This window comes from Typha angustifolia, chromosome 2 (genome assembly GCF_048772165.1).
Source record: "Typha angustifolia cultivar Huaian chromosome 2, ASM4877216v1, whole genome shotgun sequence".
In the NCBI taxonomy this organism is placed as follows: domain Eukaryota; kingdom Viridiplantae; phylum Streptophyta; class Magnoliopsida; order Poales; family Typhaceae; genus Typha; species Typha angustifolia.
The window spans coordinates 8,220,223-8,243,183 of record NC_133240.1 but is presented as its reverse complement, the minus strand read 5'-3'; the positions used below and the strand labels follow the sequence as shown (position 1 = coordinate 8,243,183).

Sequence of the window (22,961 nt, the reverse complement as noted above, 5' to 3'; positions counted from 1 at the left end):
TGGGCCTAATAAAAAAAGTTTATGAGACAATCAGGCCTGAGCCTTGAGAGATGTGACTCAGTGATTGTATTGTGCGACGGTATGTAACTCAACAAGAAGTATTAATTTCTTTCTGAGAATAAGTAATCACAAATAAAATTAATCAAAAGTATCGATTACTTTTCTAAATTGTAAAAATAAATTAGTCATATTTTATTTCTCTCTTAGCTATTTATTTTTTTTAAAAAAATAAATTGGTAGAACTTGATAGCCCTAAGAAAATAATTATAAAAATAAATAATAAGAAAATACTTAAATTCTAATTTTATCCCTTTTTATATAGAATTTTACAGATAACACCCTGTATTTCCCAATTTTCTGATTAGCACAGGATTTTATAATTTGACCTTTTTTACTGTAATTTTTATATAACCTGATTTTTTTTTGACTAGCTGACATTAATCTTGCTGTATATTTTATATAACTCTACTAATGAATTACTAAAATACTCTTAAATAGTTTTGATAGTTAAATTGAGATTATATTCTCGAAAACTAAAACCTATCTTACTAAATCTAATCATCTTCCTCAAACTAAATTTTACCTCACTAAATCTAAATTTTTTTCTCCAAAGCTAAACCGTACCCTCCAAATCATATTTTCCAAAACTAAATCTTATCTTATTAAATCTTTTTTTTCTCTCCAAAAATAAATCTTACCTCACAAAATTAAAATCCCATTCTACAAACTAAATCCTCTTTCCTAAATAGTAATCTAGTATTTTCTAAATTACTAAGTATATTTTTAATGGAATATTTTCTTACTGATACTCTTCTATTCGGTAATAGTTAGATTAAATTAACACTAAGTATTATATAAAAGTTTAAAAAATGAGGGTCAAATTATCAAAAGTGCAAAGACACCTAAAAAATATGAAAAAAAAGAGGGTTTGATTTATAAAATTTCTTCGTTTTCTTATCTTAGTATTCCGGTGTCGGCAATCGTCAAGCCACCTTCACCGAGTTCTTAAATAGAAGGGAGGAGTTCAATCTGTATAGTCGGTGCTACGAGGAGTTCCGCCACCGTTTTTCGTTCGTTCTTCTATGCCCATTTTTTTTTTTTTCTGCACTCTCCTCTTCTTCGCTCCAAGTGACTTATTTCATAATAATTATTTAAAAATTATCTAAATTATTCAGCTTTCACACGTGTAGACTTTAAATATAAGGACCAGACTTAATTTTACTATCAATCTACAGCAACATTTGATGATGGTTAACGCCCAGAATTCCAAGTTCTTTTGTCGATTTTTTGGAAAATCAAATGCCATGTCCATTCGAGACTTTCTCCCTCTCGTTTTCAAGAATAATCAACACTCAGGGAAAGGTCGACACCTAGTTTACGAAAAGTGTGCATCTTCACCCATAGGTGCAGGGATTTGAACTATAAGTCCTGGCGGTCTAGGCACGCCTGCGCATGACTAACATTCTATGGTCATGATTGCACTTAATTTAATTCTAGGAGACTTCTATGTATTTAACTTTCAGATGTTAGTGCAAGACTAGCATCCTATGGCCATAGTTGCACTCACTCTAATTCTACCAGACTTTTGTGTATTTAACTTTAGACACTAGCGCATGACTAACATCCTGCGGTCATGGTTACACTAACTCTAATTCTAAGGGACTTCTATGTATTTAATTTTGGACGTCAATGCATGACTAACATTTTATGGTTATTATTACACTCACTCTAGTTCAATAAAAAAATTTTGTATTCAATTTCGGACGCATTCATAATCCTTTCTTTGGCGTACATCCGATGTTATGATTGCACTTAGTTTAATCATGTGAGGTGATCAAATATATGTTCAGGATCGATCAAGACAATAGGATAATAGTGGGTTAACCAAGTAGGCTTCACTAGTCAAGGTTTAATTTTTGAGCTTTCAAACATCACTATATAAATACTAGAATTTATCGGGAAGCCCTCTAGAAGTTGTGTTAGTGTCAAAGGATAGGATAATTTTTCTATGTTAGGAAGAGTTTCTTACACATTGGACATATAACTACTAATCAAGAGAGCTATGTCTATGTCGATTTCTATAATTTGGCCTTCATTATTATGGAAGTCAAGAACTTGATCAAGACTCCACTGCCTATAAAAAAATGCAATTGGGACTATTCAAACCATCAGAAACTGAATACTGAAGTCACATACAATGGTGGCTCATCATCACTTGCTTCTTCTTCCCCTCATTCTCATGCTCTCTATTATAGCAATCCAAATTTTGGCAGCATATGCTTGTATTGCTGTTGAAAGAGAGGCACTCCTCACCTTCAAAGCCAGCATCTCCGATGGCATCCGGCACAGCTTATCTTCTTGGGATGAAGGTCAAGACTGTTGTAAATGGAGAGGAGTCGTGTGTGATAATACCACAACCAGCAATATTTTGGAGCTCAACCTTGCCAACCCATATGATTCGTATTCGCAGCAAATAAACTGGACCGATTATGCACTGTCCGGTGAGATCAATCCATCTTTGCTTGCTTTAAATCATTTGACTCGCCTTGATCTTAGTAATAACAATTTCTATGGCATCAGCATCCCTGAATTCATTGCTTCTTTCAACAACTTGACGCATCTTAATCTATCATATTCTTATTTTGGGGGTAGAATACCTCGTCAACTTGGAAATCTCTCTAAACTCCGCTCCCTTGATCTCTCTGGGTCAGTCTTCATCGGAACAATACCTCCTCATCTTGGGAATCTTTCTGGTCTACGGTATCTTAGTTTGAATTGGGCATTCAATGACACTAGTATACCTAATGCTGACAGCCTTGAATGGGTTTCCCAATTATCTTCTCTTGAGTATCTTGATTTGGGAGGGATAAACCTGACAAATGCTATAGATTGGCTGTACATAATTAACAGGTTACAATCCATAAAAGTGTTGCTTTTATCATATACTAGTGTTCCTAGTATCCCAAACTCTTTGTCCTATGTAAACTTCACAGGTCTCACAACTCTTGATCTTTCATACAATTGGCAGTTCAATACTACCTTCCCAAGTTGGTTGTGGAATCTTACCAACCTCTCATATCTCAATCTTGAAGACTGTCGATTTCACAGGAAGATTCCTAATGCTCTAGGTAACTTCACTTCCCTCACTTACCTAGACTTGGGATACAATAATTTGGAGGGTCCTTTACCAAGTTGGTTATGGAATCTTACCAACCTCTCATATCTCAATCTTGACGAGTGTCTATTTCACGGGAAGATTCCTAATGCTATAGGTAACTTGACTTCTCTTACTTACCTAAACTTAGGAGACAATAATTTGGAGGGTCCTTTACCAAGATCGATTGGAAAACTATGTAACTTGAGAGGTATAGACTTGAGTTATCTTGGCAACGGTGGAGATATTCGAGAGTTGGTGGAGATGTTGGGTTGCAAATGGAACAACATGGAGGAGATCATTTTGTCAAGCAACAATCTTCAAGGAAATTTATCAAACTGGCTACAGCAAATGACGAATCTGAAATATCTTGACCTCAGTAATAACTCCCTTGTTGGGCCAGTACCGCTTGGGATTGGCAGTCTTCAGAATCTAAATATGTTGGATCTTTCTTCTAATTCTTTGCATGGTGTCGTATCTGAAGCTCATTTTGCCAACATGACAAAATTGAATGGCTTGAAATTATCCTCCAATTCCCTAATAATATCGATGGGCCGTAGCTGGATTCCTCCATTTCAACTTACCACCCTTGCTTTAGGCTCCTGTCGAGTGGGACCTCAATTTCCAGCATGGCTCAGATGGCAGAGACAAATAATTGAAGTGGATCTATACAACACAAGCATCACAAGCACTTTGCCACATTGGTTATGGAGTTTACCTATAAACATTCTAAATCTCTCTTACAATAACATTACAGGCAAATTACCAGCATATTTGAAATCTAACAATTTGGAAGGTTCATTACCCCCATTACAAGTTGGATTCGACTTGTTGGATCTCTCCAACAATTTTATATCCGGACCTCTACCAAAGTTGTTGCCAACATCAATAATTTATTTGTCGCTCTCAAAGAATTTGATCAGCGGCAGCATACCATCTTCTATTTGTGAACTTACAAATATGTGGGTCTTGGATTTATCAGCTAATCATTTGTCAGGAGAACTCCCACGGTGCTGGCTGCAGGGTTCAAGGTTACACATGATGGACTTGTCTAACAATAATATCACAGGAGAAATTCCACCATCCATGGGTTCGCTAACTTTGCTCCAATCTTTAGAACTCTATGGTAACAACCTTTACGGAGAGCTTCCCTCGGAGTTGCAGCATTGCAAGAATTTATTTCTTCTAGACCTTGGCAACAATAACTTCTCAAGAAAGATACCGATATGGATAGGAGAAAAGCTGTTGAATTTAAGATATCTTCAGCTTCGCTCAAATATGTTTGATGGCAACATTCCTCCACAGTTTGCACAACTTACATTCCTCCAAGTCTTAGATCTTTCAAATAATAAGTTGTCGGGGTCAATACCACGCTCTTTTGGTAATTTCACTGGGATGACGATCTATTCAGTATTGAACGATAATGATGGATTTTCTGTGGAGTTTGGTTTTGATACTCTCATCTACATTGCTAGTCTTCTTCTAGTAATGAAAGGAAATACTTATACATATTCTAAAATCCTCAATCAAGTCACGACAATGGACCTTTCAGGGAATAATCTGAGTGGGGTAATTCCTGAAGAAATAGGAGCTCTTCGGGAGTTGAGAAATTTAAACTTCTCCGGAAATCATCTAGTTGAAATGATCCCAGAAAAGATAGGTGACATGTTATCTTTGGAATCTCTCGATCTTTCATCAAATAAGCTTTCAGGTGCTATACCTCAGAGCTTATCAAAATTAACATTTTTGGATCACCTAAATTTATCTTATAACAACTTGTCAGGAAGGATTCCATCCGGGAGTCAATTGGATAGACTTAATGATCCATCCGTCTATATTGGCAATGCTTATCTTTGTGGGCCACCAACTAGCAAGAATTGCTTCGGAGACAATGCAGTTCCTACTAGTACGTCAAACTATGCTAACGGATTAGAGAGGATAATATGGTCATATCTTGGAATGGGAGTTGGATTTGTTGTGGGATTTTGGGGTGTGTACGCTGTTTTGTTGTTCCATGGGACTTGGAGTTGTGCTTATTTCCGGATGATTGACAATTTCTTTGATAACATATATGTGACAGTGACAGTGAGTATGAATAGGTTGAAAAATAAATATGGATGAAAGACTACGTTCTTCTACGAGTAAGATATTAGATATGAGACTGGGGTACCTCAAGTCTCATTTTGTTAAATATATCATCAAAATATATGCTTTTGTAATATTGTTTCCTTGTCACTAGTTGGTACTATCTTACATTCTAAATAAATGTAATAGATACTTATGCCATACTGTTGAGTTCCTATTTTGTGATTTACAAGTTCTATAATTAGACTTGATGGTTTTATTTCTACCATTGAGATTCTTGAGTAAGTTACGATTGATTTGCAACAATGTTGGGAACCATGAAACTATATAAATAGTATTACAGAATAACCACTTTAGAAAATTATGCCATTTCAATTTAAATTAACATGAAAAAAAAAATATAATCCAGCCTGCCTGAGATTTACACTATAGTAACTAAGAAGAATGATAAGAAAAGAGAGACAACGTAGGCTAAGACTCATTCCAATGATTTCAATCCCTCTCGATCTGCGAAGCCCTCCAAAGCCATGCTCAATGGGCTACTCTTGAAGACGAAGCGAGTAAAAAATTGCAGGCTAAAGATGATCCCAATTAGATAGTTTCTAAATTCCCACCCTATTTCTTATGAGTGCACCAACCGAGTCAAAATTGGAGGGGAGTATAGTGGGTTGGTTTGCTATTCGGTTTTGCTCAAGTTTCCGGGTGAGATTGTCATTCTCCCGCACCACCGGAAGAATTGGACAGTTTTGCGAAAATACCCCTTCTTTGTATTCAAATATATAAAACATACCTCCTCTTAAACGCTAAATAAAATAAAATTAAATCCAAGGGGCATATACGACAAATAAGAGGCCAGTAGAGTAACCCATATCGTTCTATATCTCTCTCACAATCAGATAACAGGCAGGTTGCTGGCCGACATCCTTTACATAAGTTCACATATTTTCATTTTTAGATTTAACTGGTGGCTAACTTTGTCCAATAGTCTCATCTTGTTAGATATTATGTCCCTCCCTTCGGGACGATGCAAACGGAACCACAGCCTTACTTAAGATATTTACATCTATAACCTGCCTAAGCTATGCTTTATTTGATTTATCTTTTCTAATCCCTTTGATTTGATATTTTGTTTTGATTGAGGTGTTGCCTACTTCAGTCAAATGTGGAGTTTGTATTAAAAGGGATGTCACCCTACTTCGTGTCTTTTTCTATGTATCATATTGTATTTATTATATTAGACTGGGATGTAATAAAATCATATTATATTTATTAGAATTGTCAAAATAAATTAACATGAAGGGTATAATGTAAATATGAAATTTAGAAAAATATATATGTAAATAAATGTTTTTAAGGGTCTACCTACAATAAAAAACTTATTAAATCGTAGTTTAGAGGAGTGTATATATATGTGTGTGTAAATAAGAGATTTTTAAAAGAGTATACAAATAAATATAAACTTTAGAAGGGTATATATATATATATATGCAAATAATATATTTTTAGAATGGTATACATATAAATATTAACTTTAAAAAGGTATATATATGCAAATAAAATATTTTAGGAGGATATACATGTAAAAAAAAATCCTATTTCTTTAAAATGAAATTATAACTTAGAATTAAGTAATCACCTCTTAACTGGCTATAGCAGTTAAGTTTTTAATATTCCTATTATAACCTCACTAAGTATATCATCCATTAAATTTCTCTTTATCCTAAAAAATATGAAAGGTAGGGAAGAATAACTCCTCATTTTTAGAAAAAAGTCAACCCTGAGGAAAAGAAGCAACACCAAATTAACTACAATTATTTATTTGGGACAACGAACCTTCCAAGAAATAATCTTTGTGGCGAAATTCCTAAAAGAAATATGAGCACTTTGTCAGCTAAATAATTTTAACCTCATCATCGAATAAATTATCAAGTTGGAATGATCTCAGATAAGATGGGCGACAATCCATCTTTCGAGTCTCATCTTTTATTAAATTAAATGAGCTTTTGAGGTGCTAATACGACACCGAGCTTATCAAAATTAACATTTCTATACCAGCTAAATTGGCCAGAAAAAGAGATGATCATGGAAGTGTTAAATGAGTTAAATCAGATCGGATCGGATTTAAACAAATTTAAACAGATTGAGAGATGGGATGGTTTACTAGGCTTGGTCCAAGTATGGTTTAATTAATGAGCTAATGCGGATCGCGTATATTAGTTAACGGGTCGGATCTGATCTTAATATGAAAAGTTTTCTGTGTGTGTGCCAGAAAGATTTTAGGTATTCAGCAAGAGATAAGCCGCGTTCACCGACTTCTTAGAAGAAGTGGGGGGTAGTTCGATCGTATAATGGATGATTAACTGCTTTATCTTTCGTTCTTTCTTCTATGCAGATTTCTTCCGTGCATTCTCCAGATGACTTAATTCATAATAATGATTTGATAATTATCTAAATTATGCACCTTTAGCAAGTGTAGACTTTAAATTTGATGATGTCTAACATCCGGAATTTCAAGTCTCTCGGCTTAACTTTGGAAAGCATAAAGTTTAAATGGCCCCACGACTGTTCAAATGTAAAAACAAGATTTTGCAATTAGTGGATTCGTGAATTTGATTTCATGATTTATCTTTTGCTTGTACTGGCTTGTGAATCTTTGGTTGATGTCCGAAATTATGTTATCAACGCTTGATTGGAGTTTGGAAGGTGTTCGAATGCACCGTGGGTTTCTTCCCCTTCGAGTTACACTTATAAATAATACATTTATATTAAGTTGTAAGCTATCAATCAAGAGGCTTTTGAAACAGAAATAGTCTATAATATTATGAGAAGATTGTGTTAGAATATAAAATATAAATTTTTTTTGTTTTTTAACCACTTCAGTTTTTAGAGTAATTAGTGAGAATATGATATCAAAGCCACATGTCATGGGTTCAAATTATGCCATGCTGATTTTTGCTTGAAAATATAAAACTTCAACCATTTAAAGTAAATCCACTTATTGTGTTCGTAGTTGGTGAGTTAAACGATTGGACACTTAAGAATACTTATATTTGCATCTTTATTGGTTGATTAAAGTTTTGCATTGTCTATGGATACAAGCATGTCCTCAAATCACAAATATTTACTTAAACAAATTTTAGAATATATGTTACAATCCGATTATATATAGGTTAAGTCGAGTAAGTTAATTAAATTATTTTATTATTTTAAATTTTAAATAAATCAAATAATTCGCATATGGATTCGAGATTTTTACTCTATAGATAAGAGTGGATATGCATTGATAATTATTGTGAAATTAATCTTGAATTTAGCTAATTATTTTTTATTACCTTTATCTTTTATTTCAGCAGTCGTTAGATCGTCTTTATCTTTCTAGGTAGCCGTAGAAGTTTCAAGGCTTTCAAATCCTAGCCACCCTCCCCCACTACGGGCTACCCTATTTTACAATAGTACACCATTACCCTTGGTCGTCTGTCACCCTCCAACGATCGTCGCAACGTCGGATATTTACCGATTTACCCTATTATGATCTTCCTCCACTCTTTTATTTTTAACTTTTTATTCAGACATCGGGTTCAACTGAAATTAAAACCATTCGAATATTAACTCACGAAGCTACCATCGCATAAATTTTCATATTTCTATATTTAGATTGGTCCAAATCTGATCCGTAATAATATATCAGAACTAGGCCGATCAAATAGGCTTAATAAGGCTCAAAATAATTGTATATATAAGTAATACTTTCTATACTTAATCGAGCTTGATTTGATATTATTTTCGAGCTCGAGCTAGTTCGATTATTTTAATAACATTGATTAACAGTTGCTAATTTAGAAGCGTATATAGAGAGAGAGAGAGATTTAGGAAGGTATACTTCTTTTAGTAATGAAAGGAAATACTTATACATATTCTAAAATCCTCGGTCAAGTCACGACAATGGACCTTTTATGAAATAATCTGAGTGGGATAATTACTGAAGAATAGGAGCTCTTTGACAGCTGAGAAATTTAAACTTCTCCGAAAATCATCTAGTCGGAATGATCCCAGAAAAAATAGGTGACATGTTATCTTTAGAATATCTCGATCTTTCATCAAAAAAGCTTTCAGGTGGTATACGGCAAAGCATATCAAAATTAACTTTTTTGTCTTACAAATAAACATCTCTCTTTTCAATTACAACTATATTATTCTATATTACCATAAGAGACTCTATTTATAAATAATGAAAAAAAGAGAGTTTTATTTAAAATATAGTGTGTTATTTGAATCGTCTCTAATGTTACATTAACTGCTGTAGGACTAAATTTTAGCCCCAAATTAGTCTACAACCAAATCCGATAGGTTAGGCTACCATTTCCAAGTAAATATTTTTTTTTTGTCTTTTCTATTTTTTTTCTGAGAAAATGACTTGAAAGTCAATCCGTGCAACACGAGCGTATTAATTACATTTACGCGTCAAAAGCAAGAAAAAAAAGCTACATTTACATATCTTCCGATGTGAGATATCTTTCTCTCATAGGATAGTGCGCTAATGAAAAAGACTTATCTTAGGCTAATTAATTTATTTAGCAGCGAAGACATTCCATTCATTTCTACAATGGAATTTATTGTCAAGTCCTCCAAAATGTTAGAGCAGATAGTCTTAAAGATAAGGGGTATTTATGTCACGTAATGGAAGAGCTTGTTACACGTTATAATTAAATTAACATAGTGGCCTTAGCCGCATAATTTACCGATTTGTTTGGATTCTGCTGTTCTCCCTCTCCAAGTGAGAATTATCTAAATATACCGGTCAGACTCAATTTTACTACCAATCTGCAGCCACATTTAATGATTACCCCGAATTCCGAGTCTTTTAAAAACATCTAACGTCATGTCTATTCAAGACTCCAAAACTAAATCTCCTTCTCTAAATTAAATCCTCTTTTCCAAATAGTAATCTAGATATTTTCTAAATTACTAAGTGTATTTTTAACAAAATATTTTTTTTACTGATACTCTTCTATTAAGTTATGGTTAAATTAAGTTAACTTTAGGTATTATATAAAAGTTTAGAGAAAAGTGAGGAGTTGGATTATCAAATCTGAAAAAAGACGATGTGTTAAATAGAAAATATGAAGAAAAAAAATAGGGTTTAATTTATAGAATTCCTTCTTCTTTTTTTAATCTTAGTATTCCGGTGCTGATTTCGTTTCCTTAGGTACTCGGCATTTCGGTCACATCAAGCCACCTTCACCGAGTTCTTAAATAGAAGGGAGGAGTTCAATCCGTATAGTCGGTGGTACGAGGAGTTTCGCCACCGTTTTTCATTCGTTCGTTCTTCTATGCCCTTTTTTCTTATAAATTTTTTTTTTTGCACTCTCCTCTTCTTCGCTCCAAGCGACTTATTTCATAATATTGATTGATAATTATCTAAATTATTCAGCTTTCACACGTGTAAACTTTAAATATACAGATCAGACTCAATTTTATTATCAATCTGCAGCAACATTTTATGATGTCATGTCCATTCAAGACTTTCCCCATCTCATTTTCAAGAATAATCAACACTCAGGGAAAGATCGACACCTAGTATACGGCAAGTGTGCATCTTCACCCATAGGTGCAGGGATTCGAACTACAAGTGCTGGCGGTTTAGGCACGCCTGTGCATAACTAACATTCTATGGTCACGATTACACTCAGTTTAAATCTATGAGACTTATGTATTTAACCTCGGACGTTAGTGCATAACTAACATTCTATGATCCTAGTTGCACTCACTCTAATTCTACGAGACTTCTATGTATTTAACTTTGGACGTCAATGCATGACTAACATCCTATGGTTATTATTACACTCACTCTAGTTCTATGAGATTTTTGTGTATTTAATTTCAGACGAATTCATAATCCTTTCTTTGGCGTACATCCGACGTTATGATTGCACTTAGTTTAAACACGTGAGGTGATCAGATATATGTTCCGGACAGGACCGATCAAGATAATAGGATAGTAGTCAAGGTTTAATTTTTGAGCTTTCAAACATCACTATATTTATCGGGAAGCCCTCTAGAAGTTGTGTTAGTGTCAAAGGATAGGATAATTTTTCTATGTTAGGAAGAGTTTCTTACACATTGGACATATAACTACTAATCAAGAGAGCTATGTCTACGTCGATTTCTATAATTTGGCCTTCATTATTATGGAAGTCAAGAGCTTGATCAAGACACCACTGCCTATAAAAAAATGCAATTGGGACTATTCAAACCATCAGAAACTGAATACTGAAGTCACATACAATGGTGCCTCATCATCACTTGCTTCTTCTTCGCCTCATTCTCATGCTCTCTATTATAGCAATCCAAACTTTGGCAGCATATGCTTGTATTGCTGTTGAAAGAGAGGCACTCCTCACCTTCAAAGCCAGCATCTCCGATGGCATCCGGCACAGCTTGTCTTCTTGGGATGAAGGTCAAGACTGCTGTAAATGGAGAGGAGTCGTGTGTGATAATATCACAACCAGCAATATTTTGGAGCTCAACCTTGCCAACTCATATGATTCGTATTCGCAGCAAATGAACTGGACCGATTATGCACTGTCCGGTGAGATCAATCCATCTTTGCTTGCCTTAAATCATTTGAGTCGCCTTGATCTTAGTAATAACAATTTCTCTGGCATCAGCATCCCTAAATTCATTTCTTCTTTCAACAACTTGGCGCACCTTAATCTGTCAAATTCTAAATTTGTGGGTAAAATACCTCATCAGCTCGGAAATCTCTCTAAACTCCACTCCCTTGATCTCTCTAGGTCATCCTTCATTGGAACAATACCTCCTCATCTTGGGAATCTTTCTAGCCTACGGTATCTTAGTTTGAATTGGGCATTCAATGACACTAGTATACCTAATGCTGACAACCTTGAGTGGGTTTCCCAATTAGCTTCTCTCGAGTATCTTGATTTGGGAGGGATAAACCTGACAAATGCTATAGATTGGCTACACATAATTAACAAGTTACAATCCATAAAAGTGTTGCTTTTATCATATACTAGTCTTCCTAGTATCCCAAACTCTCTGTCTTATGTAAACTTTACAGGTCTCACAACCCTTGATCTGTCAGACAATTGGCATTCCAATACTACCTTCCCAAGTTGGTTGTGGAATCTTACCGACCTCTCATATCTCAATCTCGAAGACTGTCTATTTCACGGGAAGATTCCTAATGCTCTAGGTAACTTGACTTCTCTCACTTACCTAGACTTAGGATACAATAATTTGGAGGGTCCTTTACCTAGATCGATTGGAAAACTATGTAACTTGAGAGGTATAGATTTGAGTTATCTTGGCATCGGTGGAGATATTCGAGAATTGGTGGAGATGTTGGGTTGCACATGGAACAAGATGGAGGAGATCATTTTGCCAAGTAACAATCTTCAAGGAAATTTATCGAATTGGCTAGAGCAGATGCCGAATCTGAAATATCTTGACCTCAGTAATAATTCCCTTGTTGGGCCAGTACCTCTCGGGATTGCCAGTCTTCAGAATCTGAATTTCTTAGATCTTTCTTCTAATTCTTTGCATGGTGTCCTATCTGAAGCTCATTTTGCCAACCTGACAAAATTGAACCACTTGCAATTATCCTCCAATTCCCTAATAATATCGGTGGGCCGTAGCTGGATTCCTCCATTTCAACTTACCATCCTTGCTTTAGGCTCCTGTCAAGTGGGACCTCAATTTCCAACATGGCTCAGATGGCAAAGACAAATAAATGAAGTAGATCTATACAACACAAGCATCACAAGCACTTTGCCACATTGGTTATGGAGTTTACCTATAAGCATGCTAGATCTCTCTTACAATCAGATTTCAGATAGATTGACATATTTAAAATCCACAAATATTTTTGCTATAGATTTGAAATCTAACAATTTGGAAGGTCCATTACCCTCGTTACCAGATGGACTCGAGTTGTTGGATCTCTCCAACAATTTTATATCTGGACCTCTACCAAAGTTGTTGCCGACATCAATAACTTATTTGTCGCTCTCAAATAATTCGATCAGCGGCAGCATACCATCTTCCATATGTGAAGGAACAAATCTAGAGGCCCTAGATTTATCAGCTAATCATTTGTCAGGAGAACTCCCACGGTGCTGGCTGCAGGGTTCAAGTTTACGACTGATGGACTTGTCTAACAATAATATCACAGGAGAAATTCCACCATCCATGGGTTCGCTAACTACACTCCAATCTTTAGACCTCAACCGTAACAATCTTTACGGAGAGCTTCCCTCAGAGTTGCAATATTGCAAGAATTTATTTTTTCTAGACCTTGGCAACAACAACTTCTCAAGGAAGATACCAATATGGATAGGAGAAAAGTTGTTGAATTTAAGATATCTTCAGCTTCGCTCAAATATGTTTGATGGCAATATTCCTCCACAGCTTGCACAACTTACTGCCCTCCAAGTCTTGGATCTTTCCGATAACAAGTTGTCGGGGTCAATACCACGTTCTTTTAGTAATTTCACTGGGATGATGATCTATTCAGTACAGAATTTCAATGATGAATTTTCGTGGGGGTTTGATATTGATATGTTCATCTACATGGGTAGTCTTCTTTTAGTAATGAAAGGAAATACTTATACATATTCTAAAATCCTCAGTCAAGTCACAGCAATGGACCTTTCAGGGAATAATCTAAGTGGGGTAATTCCTAAAGAAATAGGAGCTCTTCGGCAGTTGAGAAATTTAAACTTCTCCGGAAATCATCTAGTTGGAATGATCCCAGAAAAGATAGGTGACATGTTATCTTTGGAATCTCTTGATCTTTCATCAAATAAGCTTTCAGGTGCTATACCGCAGAGTTTATCAAAATTAACATTTTTGGATCACCTAAATTTATCTTATAACAACTTGTCCGGGAGGATTCCATCTGGGAGTCAGTTGGACAGACTTGATGACCCATCAATCTATATCGGCAATGCTTATCTTTGTGGGCCACCAACTAGCAAGAATTGCTCTGGAGGTACTGCAGCTCTTAACAGTACGTCAAACTATGCTAATGGATCTGAGACGTCAATGTGGTGGTTATATTTTGGAATGGGAGTTGGATTTGTGGCTGGATTTTGGGGTGTGTGTGCTATTTTGTTGTTCCATACGACTTGGAGTTATGCTTATTTTCGGATGATTGACAATTTCTTTGATAACATATATGTGACAGTGGCAGTGAGTATGAATAGGTTGAAAAATAAATATGGATGAAAGACTACGTTCTTCTATGAGTAAGATATTTGATATGAGACTGGGGTATCTCAAATCTCACTTTGTTAAATATATCATCAAAATATGTGCTTTTGTAATATTGTTTCCTTGTCACTAGTGTGTACTATCTTACAGTCTAAATACATGTAATAGATACTTATGCCATACTGTTAACTTCCTAATTTGTGATTTACAAGTTCTATAATTAGACTTGATGGTTTTATTTCTACCATTGAGATTCTTTGAGTAACTTACGATTGATTTGCAGCAATGTTTGGAAACCATGAAACTATATAAATAGTACTACAGAACAAGCACTTCAGGAAATTATGCCCTTTCAATTTAAATTACCATGAGCAAAAATAATCCACCATCTTTCTTTTTTGGTAGAACGATGCCATTTTCTAGTGCCAACCTAGTTCGGATACTCGGCGAAAGAAAACGCTACGGTCACCGAGTTCATAGACCAAAAGGATCGGCTTCCATCCAATATATTATTAAATGAGAAAAAAAAATTAGAGACTACACCCGATCGAGAGCCACGTTCTAGTTTTCCCTTCAATCCATGACGAATTTAACTCAATATAATTTACTACCAATCTACGACCACATCTCATCTTGGTTAATACCTGGAATTCCAAGTCTTTCATCTGTCAGTCAATTAGTCTACCACATCTTACTGCTTCCCACTAAATGCCATCGATTAGGATTGCCACTTCCCACTTTTTTTGTTTCTTTGTTTGTTTGTTTGTTTTTCTAAGGAGGGAAGGCTTCCAAGTCGTCCGTCGACTTTCCAAATAACACGTTCACGCGTCAAAACGAGGAATTTATTACTGGGAAGTCCTCCAAAAAGGTTAAGAGGAGAGATGGTCTAAACGGAGAGGGTTATTTATGTAAAGTAAGGAAGAGCCTCTTACACGTTACAATTAATTAACAAACTCCTTCCAAGGAATATATAATTTTATTTTATTTTTTTAAATTTTTTATAAATCACACCCTATATTTTATCTGTTTTGTGATTCATATCTTATTTTTAAGATTTTTTATAATCTGACTCTTTTTTTCTTATAATTCTAATTTAACATCCTCTATTAATTAAAAAAATACTAGCAAAATTTTTTTTTTATAATATATAAATTACTCTTGCCTTTTTTAGATAAGAGTCATAGAGGAGAAAAAATAGTGGTGATAATATTTTAGTAATTTGATTTATATCTGTCAGTCAAAATAATGTCAAAGTATAATACAATAATTATATAGAAAAATAAGGAGTCGAGTTACAAAATCATTAAAACGGAGTGTGAATCACAAAATAAATAAAATATAGGCTGTGAGTCGTAAAATACTTTTTTTTTTGTTAACATAAAAGAGTATAAAAAACCAGATCTCTATGTAAGTCAAAAGCTTATGTTATATGTAATTTTGCCTTGGTTTACTTATTATTAGAATGTTTAATTTCAAAGCGAGTAGCATCTGTACAGTAGTATCCTAAAGTCATCTCTATTTATTATTCAAAAATAGAGCCTCATATTTGCTAAAAAATGGTGAGAGAATACTCTCAGTTGAGTTATGTTTAATTTAACACTTACATAAGAGAAAGAATATTTCTTAATTTCGAATAATATTTTAAACAATATTAAGAGACAATTATAAATAATATCTCTCCTTCATTATTTACTAATAGAATCTTTTATTCGCTAAAAACGTACCAAGCCACACTCTCCTATTTGATAAATAAAATATAACTTAACTCAATTATCTTGTTAACTTAATTATAGAATCAAATTAAACCTGTAAAATAATAAAATATGATTAAATTAAAAACACTACGATGACATCCAACATCAAATCTCATATAATCAACGGAAGATAACATTATTATTGTTTAATATAAAATATTACTTTAGAAAAGTGCAATAAAGATTAATTAAAAAAAGTATGGTACTTTTTTTTTTCTTCTATTACATCTGGTGCTTATTAAATAATACTCAGCTTGCTTGGTTCTTTATTTCTCATACAAAAAAAAATAACAAAGGATTTATTTGAAATAAAATCAGAATGCAGACTGCTATTTATAATTTCGTCTACTTTTTCGGGGCTAAATTTTACTCTCAATTAGTTTATCACCAAATAAAAATATTAATTCTTTTTGTTCCTTTCATTTTTCCTTTTTGTTTGTTTGTGTGAGTGAAAGACTTCCTTCCCAAACTGAAAAATAAAAATAAAATAAAATTGAAGAAAAACTTGTGAAAGAAATGTGATCACCTAATATTCTAATCGACTATTCTAGAGTAACTTTAGAAAGTAAAAAATATGATCACCTAATATTTTATTATATTACAAATAAACATCTCTCTTCTCAATTACAAGTCTTTCTTCTGAGAAAAAGACTTGAAAGTCAATCTGTGCAACACGAGCGTGTTAATTACACTTACGGGTCAAAAGTAAGAAAAGAAAGCTACATTTACATGTCTTCCGGTGTGAGATGTCTTTCTCTCATAGGATAGTGCGCTAATGAAAAAGACTTATCTTAGGCTAATTAATTTATTTAGCAGCGAAGACATTCCATTCATTTCTACAATGGAATTTACTGTCAAGTCCTCCAAAAGGTTAGAGCAGATAGTCTTAAAGATAAGGGGTATTTATGTCAAGTAAGGGAAGAGCTTGTTACACGTTATAATTAAATTAACATAGTGGCCTTAGGCGCATAATTTACCTTTTTCCTTCTTAAAGAAGACGAAGAGAGCTTATTAGCGAACACTCCAGGACCTATAAATTAAGAACGCAATTGGGACGTACTACTCAAGTTATTTAAAATAGTCTATGAATTCACATAGCAATGGCGACTCCTTTTCTTCACCTCATTCTCATGCTCTCTATTATAGCAATCCAAACATTGGCAGCATATGCTTGTATTGCTGTTGAAAGAGAGGCACTCCTCACCTTCAAAGCCGGCATCTCCGATGGCATCCGGCACAGCTTGTCTTCTTGGGATGAAGGTCAAGACTGCTGTAAATGGAGAGGAGTCGTGTGTGATAATACCACCACTCGAAATATTTTGGAGCTCAACCTTGGCAACCCATATCAAGATTGGGATAATTGGACCGATTATGCACTATCCGGTGAGATCAATCCATCTTTGCTTGCCTTAAATCATTTGAGTCGCCTTGATCTTAGTAATAACAATTTTTCTGGCATCAGCATCCCTGAATTCATTTCTTCTTTCTACAACTTGGCGCACCTTAATCTATCAAATTCTGGATTTGAGGGTAAAATACCTCATCAGCTCGGAAATCTCTCTAAACTCCACTATCTTGATCTCTCTTGGTTAACCTTCATCGGAATAGTACCTCCTCATCTTGGGAATCTTTCTAGCCTACGGTATCTTAGTTTGAATTTGGCATTCCGTGACACTAGTATACCTAATGCTGACAACCTTGAGTGGGTTTCCCAATTAGCTTCTCTCGAGTATCTTGATTTGGGAGCATTAAACCTAGCAAATGCTGTAAATTGGCTGCACATAATTAACAGGTTACAATCCATAAAAGTGTTGCTTTTATCATATACTAAATTTCCTAGTATCCCAAACTCTCTGTCTTATGTAAACTTTACAGGTCTCACAACCCTTGATCTGTCAGACAATGGGCAGTTTAATACTACCTTACCACATTGGTTGTGGAATCTTACCAACCTCTCATATCTCAATCTTCGAAACTGTCAATTTCACGGGAAGATTCCTAATGCTCTAGGTAATTTGACTTTTCTTACTTACCAATATATAGGAGGCAATAATTTGGAGGGTCCTTTACCTACATCGATTGGAAAACTATGTAACTTGAGAGGTATAGACTTGAGTTATCTTGGCATCGGTGGAGATATTCGAGAGTTGGTGGAGATGTTAGGTTGCACATGGAACAACATGGAGGAGATTATTTTGTCAAGTAACGATCTTCAAGGAAATTTATCGAACTGGCTACAGCAGATGACGAATCTGAATTATCTTGACCTCAGTAATAATTCCCTTGTTGGGCCAGTACCTCTTGGGATTGGCAGTCTTCAGAATCTTAATTTTTTGGATCTTTCTTCTAATTCTTTGTATGGTGTCATATCTGAAGCTCACTTTGCCAACCTGACAAAATTGAACGACTTGCACTTATCCTCCAATTCCCTAATAATATCGGTGGGCCGTAGTTGGATTCCTCCATTTCAACTTACCGCCCTTGCTTTAGGCTCCTGTCGAGTGGGACCTCAATTTCCAGCATGGCTCAGATGGCAGAGACAAATAAATAGAGTAGATCTATACAACACAAGCATCACAAGCACTTTGCCACATTGGTTATGGAGTTTACCTATACAAGAGCTAGATCTCTCTTACAATAACATTTCAGGCAAATTGCCTCCATATTTGAAATCCACAAAAATTATTCTTCTAGGTTTGAAATCTAACAATTTGGAAGGTCCATTACCCTCGTTACCAGATGAACTCGAGTTGTTGGATCTCTCCAACAATTTTATATCTGGACCTCTACCAAAGTTGTTGCCGACATCAATATATTTTTTGTCGCTCTCAAATAATTCAATCAGCGGCAGCATACCATCTTCTATTTGTGAACTTACAAATATGCGGATCTTGGATTTATCAGCTAATCATTTGTTAGGAGAACTCCCACGGTGCTGGCGGCAGGGTTCAGGGTTACACATGTTGGACTTGTCTAATAATAATATCACAGGAGAAATTCCACCATCCATGGGTTCGCTAACTACACTCCAATCTTTAGACCTCAACAGTAACAATCTTTACGGAGAGCTTCCCTCGGAGTTGCAACATTGCAAGTATTTATATCTTCTAGACCTTGGCAACAATAACTTCTCAAGAAAGATACCAATATGGATAGGAGAAAAGCTGTTGAATTTAATATATCTTCAGCTTCGCTCAAATATGTTTGATGGCAACATTCCTCCACAGCTTGCACAACTTACTGCCCTCCAAGTCTTGGATCTTTCAGATAACAAGTTGTCGGGGTCAATACCACGTTCTTTTAGTAATTTCACTGGGATGATGATCTATTCAGTACAGAATTACAATGATGAATTTTTCTTGCGGGTTGATATTGATATTGTCACCTACATGGGTAGTCTTCTTCTAGTAATGAAAGGAAATACTTATACATATTCTAAAATCCTCAATCAAGTCACGACAATGGACCTTTCAGGGAATAATCTGAGTGGGGTAATTCCTGAAGAAATAGGAGCTCTTCGGCACCTGAGAAATTTAAACTTCGCTGGAAATCATCTAGTTGGAATGATCCCAGAAAAGATAGGTGACATGTTATCTTTGGAATCTCTCGATCTTTCATCAAATAAGCTTTCAGGTGCTATACCGCAGAGCTTATCAAAATTAACATTTTTGGATTACCTGAATTTATCTTATAACAACTTGTCCGGGAGGATTCCATCCGGGACTCAAATGGACACACTTGATGACCCATCAATCTATATCGGCAATGCTTATCTTTGTGGGCCACCAACTAGCAAGAATTGCTCTGGAGATACTGCAGCTCCTAACAGTACGTCAAACTATGCTAATGGCTCAGAGACGTCAATGTGGTGGTTATATCTTGGAATGGGAGTTGGATTTGTGGCTGGATTTTGGGGTGTGTATGCTGTTTTGTTGTTCCATACGACTTGGAGGTGTGCTTATTTCCGGATGATTGACAATTTCTTTGACAACATATATGTTACAGTGGCAGTGAGGATGAATAGGATGAAAAATAAATATGGATGAAAGACTACGTTCTTCTACGAGTAAGATATTAGATATAAGACTGTGGTACCTCAAGTCTCACTTTGTTAAATATATCATCAAAATATGTGCTTTTGTAATATTGTTTCCTTGTCACTAGTGTGTACTATCTTACAGTCTAAATACATGTAATAGATACTTATGCCATACTGTTAAGTTCCTAATTTATGATTTAAAAGTTCTATAATTAGACTTGATGGTTTTATTTCTACCATTGAGATTCTTGAGTAACTTACGATTGATTTGCAACAATGTTTGGAAACCATGAAACTATATAAATAGTATTACAGAATAACCGCTTTAGAAAATTATGCCATTTCAATTTAAATTAACATGAAAAAAAATATAATCCAGCCTGCCTGATCTATATGTGAAAAAAAATAATCCACCATCTTCTTTTTTTTGTGCAGAATGATGCCATTTTCTAGTGCCAACCTAGTTCGGATACTCGGCAAAAGAAAACGCCACGGTCACCGAGTTCATAGACCAAAAGTATCGGCTTCCATCCAATATATTATTAAATGAGAAAAAAATTAGAGCCACGTTCTAGTTTTCCCTTCAATCCATGACGAATTTAACTGCTTCCCACTAAATGCCGTCAATTAGTCTACCACATCTTACTGCTTCCCACTAAATGCCATCAATTAGGATTACCACTTCCCTCTTTTTGTTTGTTTGTTTGTTTGTTTTTCTAAGGAGGGAAGACTTCCAAGTCCGTCCGTCAACTTCCCAAAGAACACGTTCACGCGTCAAAACGAATTTATTTCTGGGAAGTACTCCAAAAAGGATAAGAGGAGATAGTCTAAAAAGCAAGGAAGAGCCTCTTATACGTTACAATTAATTAAACACACTCCTTCAAAGGAATATATATACACTAATTAACATCAAGACTTCAGGAGAAGTATGTCTCTGTGTAAGTCAAAAGTTTAGCGAAGACTCCAGCGCATGTATATATATAATGCAATTGCTATTTCTCAAGCTGTGAAAATTAACGAACAGATAATGGCTACTCATCACTTTCTTCTTCACCTCATTCTCATGCTCTGTCTTATTGTAATCCAAGCTATCGCAACATATGCTTGTATTGATGTTGAAAGGGAAGCACTTCTCGCCTAGCCGGCATCGTCGATGGGGTCGGGCATAGCTTATCTTCTTAGGATGAAGGTCAAGACTGTTGTGGATGGAGAGGAGTGGTGTGTGACAGCAACACCCACCATATTTTGGAGCTCAACCTTCGCAACCCGTATCATTGGGATTTATATTCAACCAATTGGTCTGCTTATGCACTGTCCGGTGAGATCAATCCATCTCTGCTTGCTTTAAATCATTTGACTCGCCTTGATCTTAGTAGTAACAATTTCACTGGCATCGGCATCTCTAAATTCATTGCGTCTTTCAACAACTTGACACACCTTAATCTATAGAATTCTAAATTTGGGGGTAAAATACCTCATCAGCTTGGAAATGTCTCTAAACTCCACTCCCTTGATCTCTCTTCGTCATCCTTCTTTGGAACAGTATCTCCTCTGCTTGGAAATCTTTCTAGCCTACGGTATCTTAGTTTAAATTCGGCATTCACTGTTACTAGTACGGCTAATGCTGACAACCTTAAGTGGATTTCCCAGTTAGCTTCTCTCAAGTATCTTGATTTGGGATGGATGAACCTAACAAATGCAGCAGATTGGCTGCACATAGTTAACAAGTTGCAATCCATAAAAGTGTTGCTTATGAAAGATACTAGTCTTCCTAGTATCCCAAACTCTCTGTCTTATGTAAATTTTACCTGCCTAACAACACTTGATCTTTGAGGCAATAGCCAATTTAATACTACCTTACCAATTTGGTTGTGGAATCTTACTAACCTCTCATATCTCAATCTTGCATTCACTGGATTCTACGAGAAGATTCCTAATGATCTTGCTAAATTGACTTCTCTCACGTACCTGTATTTAAGAGGGAATAATTTCGTGCCTATACTACCAAGAGCAGTTGGAAAAATATGCAGCTTGAGAGGTATAGACCTGAGTTCTTTCCGCATCGGTGGAGATGTTCGAGAGTTGATAGGGATTGGGTTGCTCATGGAGAAACTTAGAGATGATCATTTTGTCAAGTAACAATCTTCAAGAGAATATATCTAACTGGCTAGAGAGTATGACCAATCTAAAACATCTTGATATCAGTAATAATTCACTTGTTGGGCCAGTACCTTTTGGGATTGGAAATCTTTATAATATAGAAGTGTTGGATCTTTCTTCAAATTCCTTACATGGTGTCATATCTGAAGCTCATTTTGCCAATTTAACGAAACCGGTGGAGTTGCGATTGTCTTATAATTCCTTAATAATATTGGTGGATCAAAGTTGGGTTCCTTCATTTCAACTTACAGTCATTTCTTTACAGTCGTGTAGAATGGGGCCTCAATTTCCAGCATGGCTCAAATGGCAATTGCAAATGAATGAACTAAATTAATGCAACACACGCATTGCAGACACTTTGTCGGACTGGCTAAGGTGTTTACCTTTAACCTTGCTTGATCTCTCTAATAATCAGATTGCAGGGAGGTTGCCAGCATCTTTGCAATCCAATAATTTAGATATACTAGCTTTGGCATCTAACAATTTGGAAGGTCCATTACCCCGGTTGCCGGAAAGACTTCAATCGTTGGATCTC

At 35.3% G+C, this 22,961-nt stretch overlaps 3 protein-coding genes across 4 annotated transcripts; all 3 read left to right on the top strand.

Moving 5' to 3' along the window:
• The first annotated feature begins 2,183 nt into the window (after nt 1-2,183).
• Nucleotides 2,184-5,420, top strand: LOC140772563 (receptor-like protein EIX1). Of its 2 annotated transcripts, XM_073114704.1 has the most exons (2): nt 2,184-4,814; nt 4,938-5,420. In XM_073114704.1, exons 1-2 carry the CDS (start codon nt 2,198-2,200, stop codon nt 5,273-5,275), a joined length of 2,955 nt encoding a protein of 984 aa, XP_072970805.1. In that variant the 5' UTR covers nt 2,184-2,197; the 3' UTR covers nt 5,276-5,420. The 2 variants fall into 2 exon arrangements, with proteins under 2 accessions (XP_072970805.1, XP_072970797.1); XM_073114696.1 differs by having other exon boundaries at nt 2,184-5,420.
• Nucleotides 5,421-11,502: 6,082 nt separating this feature from the next.
• LOC140777371 (receptor-like protein EIX2) lies at nt 11,503-14,720 on the top strand. Its single transcript, XM_073121430.1, has one exon. It carries the CDS (start codon nt 11,525-11,527, stop codon nt 14,486-14,488), a length of 2,964 nt encoding a protein of 987 aa, XP_072977531.1. The 5' UTR covers nt 11,503-11,524; the 3' UTR covers nt 14,489-14,720.
• A 2,594-nt stretch (nt 14,721-17,314) lies between these two features.
• On the top strand, nt 17,315-20,481 carry LOC140771999 (receptor-like protein EIX1). The gene has a single exon (XM_073113877.1). It carries the CDS (start codon nt 17,328-17,330, stop codon nt 20,271-20,273), a length of 2,946 nt encoding a protein of 981 aa, XP_072969978.1. The 5' UTR covers nt 17,315-17,327; the 3' UTR covers nt 20,274-20,481.
• The last annotated feature ends 2,480 nt before the right edge of the window (nt 20,482-22,961 follow it).